Here is a 10,801-nt window from a genome sequence, read left to right as displayed (position 1 = left end):
AAAAAAAAAAAAAAAAAAAGTTCAAAATATAGAATATGCAAGTTGAAAGCACAAGACTATGATTATCAAAGACCCTTTAAAAGATGTACAAATGTGTTCAAGAGATAGGCAGTCATTTCTCCCTTCTTGTGTCCACACAGTCTCCATTGCCAATCTTCTTTTTCCCTAAAAGTACAATAAAAAGAAAGCAAAGCAAACCAAGTAGGTGAAATCGAACGCTTATAAAAGGGAGGGTAAAGAAGTAGAAGTTGGACCGGACGGACTGGTAGTTTCCTTCAACCACAGCCTAGAAACTACTCCTCCATCATGGGCATTAAAGGGTGGGACAAGATTTTTTTTTTTTGATAAGATGGGTGGGACAAGATCATTCATATATAGTGAGGGTAAGAGTTTCATATAAAAAAAGAGCATTCATGACTGTCTGATCGGCCACCAAGGACAGTTGAACAGGGAACAATGAAATGGGCGGGGCCGTCTCACGTCTGGCTTCCTCAGCTGTAGCTTTTGCTTGGACTGAATCTCCAACTAATCTTATCCTTAGCTAAAAAGGCCGAGAAAGATATTACTGCCTTTGCTTGTGTGGCCATGAGCTCAATTATACATGTTTAGAGGGCAGCCCATGTGTAACTAGGTCAGGCAACCTCCGTGTAAATAAAGAATTCTTTGTATTTTTAATATGGGTGGAGTGGTTTGGTTTCAGAGGCCCCCCCTAAGAAAAAAAAACTTAAGAATCTTATCCTTGGTGAAAAGAATCCTTGGTCAAAAGGCCGAGAAAGCTAAAGGTGCTAATGCTTTGCTTGTTTGGCCTGAAACTATCCATTTGTTAAGTGGCCATGAGCTCAATTATCCCCCTTGTAAATCAAGAATTTTTTGTCTTTTATATAGGTGGAGGGTTTGGTTTGAGAGGACAGTGGCTTTGTGTAGATTATAAAACTTTTTTTTTTTTGGGTCGATATAGTATTTTTTTTAACACCCTAAAAGAATGTTGTCAGTAACACCCTGATACCAAAATGTTGGTGCATTGGTACATGCCATTGTCTCTTTTCGACTTCCAGTATAAAGACTTCAGCCCAATCAATCACTTAGTAGTGTAATGACCAAGGATTTTGGGTGAACCTTTCTCTCAAGTAGGGATGTAAATGGACAGTTGAAATTAGCATTCATATTCACATTTGTATCCTTATTTGGTCAAAAGATATGTGGATTCAAATTCAAATTATCGGATATCCAATCCGATTAAATAATCAATTAATGATTTTGAATATTCTTGAAGTTTGAATAAGTTTAAAAAAAATAAGGAAAATAACTAAAACACCTTAGAAATATGGATTAAAAGTAAATTATATTCACTAAAAGAAGAATGATTAGAATTACACAGACTAGATAAATAGTCAAAAATCCAGATACCATTTGCATCAATATTCATTTAGAGATATTGTATCCAGTCAAGGAATATTCAAATCCCCCCGATCCATTTTTATGCGAGTATCAAGGGTAGAAGCAAAAAAGATATCAGGAAAAAGGAGAGCCACACAACGGATTTCCGAGCAGTGGAAATCTTCATTGGGATCCACTTCTTATCTTCTCCTTGAGATGCTTAAACAATGATGCTACGTGACAAAAATCTAGATTTTCCTGAGGAAATTTTATATCCTTTGAGAATGGTGGAGATCTCTCTCTCTATTCCGAGCAACTTAATATCAATCCTTTTCAAATAATAATAATCTCTTGATGGCTTCATGATGCAGAAACTTGGCTTCACTGACTAGCGCACAACTCAGACCTGCTCGACCCAAAACACCTTAACACCCTTTGTATCAAGAAAGGAGATTCAGAATCACACACAAGTTCTCTTCTCCTTTAGACACAGCCCAGCTACTCAGCTAGCTAAAAAGTGGCTTCCCAAGTTCAGAGACGTGGTGCATATATCAGAAGAAAACAAGGAAACTTGTAACGTTAAAATATCCAACAATAGAGAATATTATCCAGGGCCATTCCTCCAGTCTTTCAATGCTTTGCAGTTCAATGACAAAAGTACCTCAATTGAAAAAGGACTCATGGACAGTAGTGTGGAAGAGAATCACAAATCTAACCCCTGAGATGTTTCTCACACCCTATTGAAGGTGTTAACAGGAGATCAGAGATTTTTCTCAAACACACGAGTTCTTGCAGACGGTCGTACTAAATTGCCTACTCCGGTGTTCCCTCTTCCTCCTTGTTCTCTCTATTGTTGGAACTATTCCAGTCTTTCCTCCAACATTGATAAGCATAGGCTGGTTTTGCCAATACACTCTTACAGCATGAATTGGTGAATGTCATCTGTAACGTTACCATCTCAAATAATCTGCCACAACATTACCAACTCAAATAATCTGCCGCCCACTTTGTTTCGGGAAAAAATAGTATCAATGAAATGTTTTACTCAACTTGATTAGTAAATAGGGCCATGAAAAAAAAAAAAAAAAAAGGATCACTATCAAAGCTTGAACACTCTCTCACCTTTACAGAAAATTTGGACTAGCTTTCAGAAGGCTCTAACTTCCCTATAATTTTACATGGATAATGGAAGAAGCATTCTTCCCTTCCTCCTCCGGGCCAATCTTACTTGTTTTGTAATTTTCATGCACACAAGCAACATCATTGTGATACATATTAAGATAAATGCCAGTCGCATGTACCTAAAATATAAAGAAACTGCTGAAAAAACCAGGAAAGCAAGAATTATGAGTTCCCATACAACATAGATCACACCATCTGCCCTGCATACAAGAAAGAAAGTAGAAGCAGAAGCTATGTCAGGACTAGTGTTCTCAAAAAAAAATTGTATATACATCTGAAAAAGTGCTGCATTATAGGACTTCAGAATACAGCTAAAGTATAAAGGCAATCCAAGTCAAGGGTTAAAATCCTAAAAGTTAAAGCCAGTATTTATAAACTAATTTATCTTTTGAATTTCTTGTGCAGCAATAGCATATCAAGAACAAAATTTATATCTTTTTTTCTTGTACAAACTCAGATTGGATTAAGAGTACCATATATACCTTAAGTCTCTGGCTTTATATAATTTCTATTTATTTTGATTTCATCAAAACTCTCAAAGAAAATATATCCCCCAGGACCATGGACCAAAAGATAACCCACATATGTCATAAAATCAAGATGGGAAAGGAACCTAGACTGACGGTTTAGGACATTCCTGGACCATTCGTTATTTCTGCCATTTGGCAGTATTTGTTGGCACTCAAAACCTTGTAAATATGTTCTCCAGATCATTATTGTCCGTGTGCTGAATGTCAGTCTAAACTGACATTACTACACATGCAAAACTATTCATTGAAAATTGTTGGAAAAACTCAATTCTGTTCAAAGTAGAGGACAGACAAGAACCATTAAAAAATAAGAGGAGATGCCCGATACATGGTGACCCATACAGGAACTTGAGATTGGCCACTAAGTTTTACATGTGGCCTACGCAAGGAATTACCCACCAATCCAACAGTCAGAATAACTTAATAATTAGCCCACATTGCAGAAATAGGTGATGGTTTGCGAATGACCTGCTAGACTATCAGTCAAGATAACACTTTCCCTAATGGAACTGGGAAGAACAAGAAACACTTGAACTATAATTCAGGGAATATTAAACTCAAAACACAAATAAAAATCAGAACCTATCATAATTCAAAAAGCAAGCTGTTTCACATGCATAATCAACCATAAAAAAAAACACATATCCACATGGCTAAAACCAATGGCAACAAGGCAGAATTTGGCATAGCTTTTCATTTTCTCAACAAAACAAAACAAAACATCCCAACTAAATGGGGATGGATGGGTACATGGATCTTTTTTTCTCCAATCAGTTCAATTTAAAGCCTTTCGTTATTAGTTTTTCCTTTTCTTATCTTTATTTTTCATTTCATCTTCAGAAAATTCATTTCATATAAGCATTTTTTAGAAATGAGAAATCTATTTACCTACATTAGCATAGTACAATATGTAAAAAGAATTTCTGCTACAAAATAAAATATGAGAATGGCATTACATGGACCCAGTTTTCTCTCAAGTTTGTTGGTTAAAATCTTTTCTGTGCATAATCGATGTCCAACCTTGCCACTCTCACAGAACTCATTCAAGGACCCTAGCACAGGATATCATGATATTTTTCATATAAAAAAGAGCTGTGTTGAACTATAACATGTGGGTTCGAATGAAACAGTGAGCCATTCCCATCTTTGGACATCAAGAATTGTGCACATCTACTACAACAACAGCCATCGTTGTTCTTCTCCGTTGAGAGAGAATGATGCAGTTGCATTAGACATTAATCCTGTACAGAGTTCTTTGTACAAGCTTGTAAGGCCCATAAGATAAAACAAGAATCTGACAGGAACGGCAAGATATGGGAGCACGAACACTCACCTTGGCATTGAGCAAAGCCGGAAGGATTATTTAGAATCTCTTGGATATGCACTTATGTACTTTTTAAGAGGAAGCCTTCCTTGGCAAGGGCTTAAAGCAGGAACCAAGAAGCAGAAATATCAAAAGATCAGCAAAAGGAAGGTGTCTGCATCCATTGAGGCATCATGTAGCTGCTTTTATCCTAAGAAATTTGCATCATACTTTCATTACTACCGCTCGTTACCGCTTATCTATAAAGAATATTCTGTGACCTCTTTATTTGCAAAGGCTTTCGATTTGATTATGTATTTGACTGGACCATTTTGAAGTATCATCAAATCAGAGATTGCCACTCCCCCTTGTAAGCCTACAAATATTTACTGTTTTTCCACTAGTGATTGAGTCTTCAATTACTTGGGTGGCCCATAGTGAACCTGAACAGGGTTTCCGAATCCCGGGATCACATCAGAGAGAGAAAGAGAGAGAGAGAGAGAGAGAGAGAGTTGCAGACTTATTTGATAGATTTGGTGGAGAAAGAGTTGTTCTTTCTACTGAAGTGAAGAAAAAGGAAAGCAAGTCCAGCACTTTGTACTTTGTTTTAAATGAAAGCTTGTGTTTAAAAAATGAAATGACAAATCCTCACTTGGAGACGTGCATTTGAATGAAAAGCAAACTGAAGTATACTAAATTTTAAAAGCAACCCAGTACACGAGGCTCCCGCTACTGCAGGGTTTGGGAGTGGCATACGTACGCAGCCTTACCCCCTGTTTCACAGAAGAGGCTGTTTTCAAGTTTTAAACCTGAGACCAACATGTTGCAATGGTGCAACTTAACCATTACAACCAAAGTATACTACATTTTCTAAAGCAAAATTTTGAAAATGATAAATGGGTGCAGATCCATTTTTCGTTTCGACTGATTTTAGATCTTCAGTTTTTTAAATTGAGAAATGAAATCCTAAACCAAACAACATATCAGTGAACAATGAAAATCTATACCAAACAATGCCAAAGAATCAGGTAATCACAGTTCTAATGTTTCATTTGCAGAACTCATAAATCAACTAGTTTGCTCTTCTTTTTTTCTTTTCTTTTTTTCGACACGACAGATATCCAGGCCTTCGGCCTGACTAGTCCCACAGGCCATGCTGACCCCTGATGTAGATAAGTCACTTAATGGACTTATTTTATTGCAAATAAGCCTTGGGTGGTTATGTATGTGTTGGGCCTTTGATCCCATGGGTTTTCTTTGTAATGGGTCACTTTAATGGACCTAAAATATAGGTAGAAAGTAGAAAAACGGGATTTAATTCATTAGTTTAGTTAGAGTCATGTTTGAGTCTATTTCTTTTGTTATTTTAGTCTAAGTCATTTTACGTTTTCCTATTAGTGAATGACCGGTTAGTTACCTACTCCATGTTGGAGTTATAATCTTAGTCCTATTATGAGTCCAAGTCCCACTAGGGTTTCGTCTGAGGCTGTGGATTGAATGAAAAAGCAGATGAAATCAAGCATAGTGTCTAGTCTAGTCCTATTTGAAAACTAGCTCCTACTTATGTTAAGATTGCTACTCAGCCCTCTTTAAATAGAGGAGTTTATATACTCATAATTTTTAGATTTGAATAAAGATAATTGGAAATTTATTGCTTAGAGCAGCTGGGATGGTTGTGGGTGAGAAGGCCAGACTGAGATAGCCACTTCCTCTCCCACCTTCCCTTACTTCTTCTTGTTTTCAGCATTCAATTCCTTTTCTTTGTTCACTGTTATTACCATCAGGCTTCAAGAAGAGCAGATTCTGTCCAGCATTACACGAGCCATAATTGATCAGCAAAGAGTTCCTGTTCTTGAAGAATCGTCTCAATTTTCTCTCCCCTATGTCTGAAAATCAATAAGGTAATTATCTCAACATCTACTCGTCAGAAGTCTTTCAATTTTTTAGGTTTTTGTACCCTTCCTAGGGACTACCTACACCCAAGAGTGCAGCTCAATTGGAGCCCCACAAACCCGTCCGCACCTCTCTCTATCCAGCCATATTGCAGGTCTTTCTCTCTACTATCAAGTTTGGTTTATTGCTATTGTATCCTTGGGGGTTTTTTTGATGGTCTTATTCCCTTGTTTCCTGGTCCTATTTGTCGTGTTTGGGTTTATAAATTATGAGGGTTAGCTTCTTATAATCTTCTCCTGCATTAACCCAACAACCGCATGAACCGGGTCATACTGGGGTTGAATGAGAACCATTCAACTTTCACCAAAAACAGTGAAGAGCACTAAACACTCCCGTGTGAGTGGCCCCAAGGAGGTAAGAGGAGTTGAACTCAGAGCCACACGCTTCCTGTGGCAAAGGTCCATTGCCAACTTGGCTATCCCTTGTTTGCTCATAATATTGCGTTTCGTATATTAATATAACAATTGGAAGCACATTAAATGCATTAATATTCCGTTTTAGACTATAACTTCAAACATTTAACTCAATAACAAAATAAAGGCAAAATTTTCCGTGGTCGGAAGACAAGGTAAGGGGGGCCCTACTCCCTAGTCAGGACAAGCCACATGTCAAATTTCAGACCAAAATTTAATCATTTACCCCCAAGTAATGTCATACCCTCCCATGTATGTCCATGCATCCCCTTGGTAGTCCCTTTGCACCAATGTCAAATTCCAAGATTTTTCATGATCTGTTTCTCCACATGGCCAACTCCATTCAGGCAGAAGCTTGACATGTAAGAAGATGACCCTTGGGGTCTACATGCCCACAAATTTTCAGTCTAATCCAATCTTCCATGTGGCAAAAGTAGGCACCCAACCATGGTTTGGTTATGTAGACCACTAGACCAGAAAACCTTCTGCTTATGTATGGATTTGAATAGAGCTTATAGAAGGGTAAGAATCCATGCATGTAGCCGACCCCATTTAAGTGGGATAAGGCTGAGTTGGGCTGAGTGGTTGTTTACTGTTATATATATATACTCAAAAGGTGGAATTGTTACCCACAATATCTCTCTATTGCATATATCTTATGTAGATTAATTTCAAATTTGGAAATCATTCTACCCATTTCTTAGGTAGAAAAACTAATTATAGATATGAAGTCAGATTATTTCAGTAATTGTTTACCAAAAATAACAATGGAGCTGCATATTATTTTGACAGAACATTCAAAACATTTCTGAGAAAAAACAAAATCATTTTTGTAAGCATTTAATCGAAAATTGTAAAATATGGAAACCTCTAGAGATATCTAGATTTCTAAATTACAGAAAGGTCGCAGGAGATTCAAAACCGAGTGAAACCTAGGTAGACCATAACCACACTTTCACATTATGCGAGCAAGATTTGGAAGAACCCGCTGTGGAACAGCAGAGCCGAAGATCTTGAGCAGAATGGCACCCTCAAAGAGAAATTTTTCAGGCACCACAGCATAACTGATCTTGAGCAACCAGTAAAAACTCAGGAATATCTATTTTTTGTTCTAGCATCAAGGTTTAAATTTCCCCCATTCTTTCATCAGCTTCTTGTTCCGGTGGTTGCTTGCTGCCATCCCTGCCCGAACGGAACGAAGAGGACCTGCCCATCTCTTTCAACCCTCCTCCTAGGGCGCTCTATTGCACACACAAATATCTTGGTCTCCCATCCTTGGTTTCACTTCATTCCCTTCCCGACCTGGCTGGGGAGGGGAGATCGCCGCTGTTAAGCCAGCAAACGTAGCTTTCAAGTCCGGAGGCTAGCTGAAAAACTACAGCACGCACGTTAGCACAACGGTGCTCGTAGATCCGCTTTACTCCGCCCAAGTGCTTTCCCCTTACTAACAAAGGGCACACAGAGGCATTATAATTATAATTGAACCCCAAGTCTTTAGAAGACACAAATTTTATGGATAAAGCTATGAAGTTAATGTAGGAATGGATTTGACAAGTCAAACCAGCCCCAAACTGCAGGAACTTTTAAACTAAGAACAACCAAAACCAATAGCAAACTTATAGCAGAAAATCAGACTTCAGCCACAAACCAGAATTGATAAACGATCTCAATGAACAGTAACCAGAAGCGAAATAAATCAGCAGCAGTCTTAGGATTAAACCAGAAATTTTAATAACAATATAACACCTCCAGTAGGTTCAGATCACAGATGCTAATAGTCCAGAATGTCACAGTAACACATAACAGAAAACAGAATCTAAATCTGTGCAGGTTTTGACAATCGACCAGAATTGCTTGACAGTTCACTTCAGCAGATCCAGTGGTCTGATTGACCCCAAAATTGGATCGATCCTTCCTCTGGATAGGATTATCCTTCAGTCAAAATATGGAGGCCATCGGATGGCTAGTTCTCCAAAAAAACTAGGCCGATAGGAAGGAACACAGAAAAACCCAACCCAGAAATTTCTGCAGAAAAATTCAGATTACTTGCCTGTACTGCTGAAGAAGATAATCCAATAAGAGAACCAGAAAAGAAAAGACCCACCCGGACTTCTCGCCGCAGAGTGTCGATCGGATCACACACCAATCCCTAACCCTTGATCAAACACAAAGGTATAGCCATGGAGAAAACCCAGCGGCAGCAGCATAAAGCTTCTTCTTTTTTTAATTGTAAAAATCGTCTAGGCTTTTAGGAGCCTCCTCTTCTTTATTTATAATGTTAATGGGGGAGGGAATTACAAAATAGAAGTTTCCTCAAAAAGGAAACTAAATATTCTCCTAGTACAATAGTTACTAAAAACTGAAATTGGAAACTAACTGAAATTAGAAACTAGTTGAAAAAGGAAACTAACTACTAATGACTTGACTCAATTAATAACTTGACTCCTAAGGAAACAAATATAACTCAAATCAAGCCCAACTAAAAAGGAAACTAATGAAAATGGAAACTAACTAGTAATCCCGTATTCAATCTTAGACCCTCCCTTTTAGACCCATAAAAGTGATCTATTACCCTCAAAACACATAGGATCAAAGGCCCAATATGTATGGAACCCAACCCTAAGCTTATTCCTAATAAAACAAGCCTATTTTGGTAATTAATCTGCATCAACTCTCCCCATCTTGAAAAAATTCGTCCTCGAATTTTGCAATGATAAGGAGGAAACAACATGTGCGTAGCAGCTTTAACCATTCCCAAACAAAATTCTGGTTGCTTGTAGACTTTTGGAAGGTAGTCTTCAAGGTGTGGAGCTTTCTCTTCAAAGAACCATGATGGCATAACAAACTCTATATGCTCAACCTCTGAATCAATACCAACTGTGAATGTCGTGTGCATAGAGTCGTCAATGTTAGTAACCTTCTCATCAAGGATTGGAACAAACGCATCCTTTTCATCATGAATCTCAAAGACTTGTTGTGGAGTTCTTTCAATCACTACCTCATCTTCCTCATCTTTAGTCTTGCCTATTATGCTCTCTTCAATGTAGAATCCTTCACTGGAGTCTTCTTCCATGGTTTCAGTCTTGTCTACTATGCTCTCTTCAATGTAGAACTCTTCAGTTGAATCTTCTATCTCTTGACCTTCTGTCTTTGAAGCTTCAAGAACCATCTCTTCACTGTAAACCTTGACTTCAAGTTCTTTTGGTTTGAATAGAGGTATCTTCACTTCACATAAAAGATTTGTGGCTCTTGGGGGTATTGAAGTGTTAGGTTTAGTGGCTGAAAAATTCTTCTTGACCTCCCTAGCTTGGTAACCAAACCTTCTACCTGGTTGTGCCAGAAGTTCCTCTGCTTGAAGAGGCTTGTCAAAGCAATCTCTCACTGTATACACATCAGCAACACCAATTTCTCTCTTAATTTTAGCTCGTAATCCCAGTCGAAACTGAGAAAGTAATTTCCTCTCATTCTTCCTAATGCTTGTGAGAGAATAAAGTGCATCAAATTTGTTCATGTATTCCGCAACATTCATATTTCTTTGACGAAGAGGGTTCAATTGGTCTTGTATGCGAGCTTTAAAATTGCATGGCAAGTACTTATCAGATAGTTCTTGCTTCATCTCTTCCCATGTAGTAGGTTCTCTACCACAGTCCTCCAGTTCGTACTCATAGGTTCTCCACCAATCACGGGCAGCCTCAACTAGCTTGGCACGAGCTAGTTTCATCTTCCGTTCCTCAGGCAAGTCATAATAATCAAAATAATCATCCAGAGCAGCTACCCAATCATAGAACAAATGGGGGTCATATCTCCCATCAAACTCCTTCAGATCGAGCTTGACCTTCGGTGAATCTCCAGAATATCTCTGTTGCACGAGACGCTCAGTCTCAAAGTATCCTCTTATATGCTCTTCAAAAGTAGGTTGTGCCACCGGAACCCTCTGTGGTGCTCTCAGATTAGGGTTTGCTCTCCTATTAGTCAACTGAGTAACCACATTCATTGGAGTGTCCACTTCGGGTGTTATACGTGAACTGCCAGTAGGCTGTTGG

At 38.3% G+C, this 10,801-nt stretch overlaps 1 protein-coding gene across 2 annotated transcripts in view; it reads right to left on the bottom strand.

The window, feature by feature from the left end:
• Window positions 1-1,323: 1,323 nt before the first annotated feature.
• LOC122084556 overlaps window positions 1,324-10,801 on the bottom strand; it is a 12,571-nt gene continuing 3,093 nt past the window's right edge. Inside the window, exons 2-3 of one of the 2 annotated variants that reach the window (XR_006141929.1) lie at window positions 2,500-2,759; window positions 1,324-2,344 (exon numbers count right to left, since the gene is read on the bottom strand). Coding sequence is in view for 1 of the 2 variants with exons in the window: in XM_042652876.1 (XP_042508810.1) it covers window positions 2,552-2,759 (208 nt within the window). In the remaining variant the exon portion in view is untranslated. The other variant, XM_042652876.1, reaches the window with a different exon arrangement.

Source organism: Macadamia integrifolia, chromosome 7 (assembly GCF_013358625.1).
Source record: "Macadamia integrifolia cultivar HAES 741 chromosome 7, SCU_Mint_v3, whole genome shotgun sequence".
NCBI lineage: Eukaryota > Viridiplantae > Streptophyta > Magnoliopsida > Proteales > Proteaceae > Macadamia > Macadamia integrifolia.
This window is presented reverse-complemented; position numbering and strand designations above follow the sequence as displayed.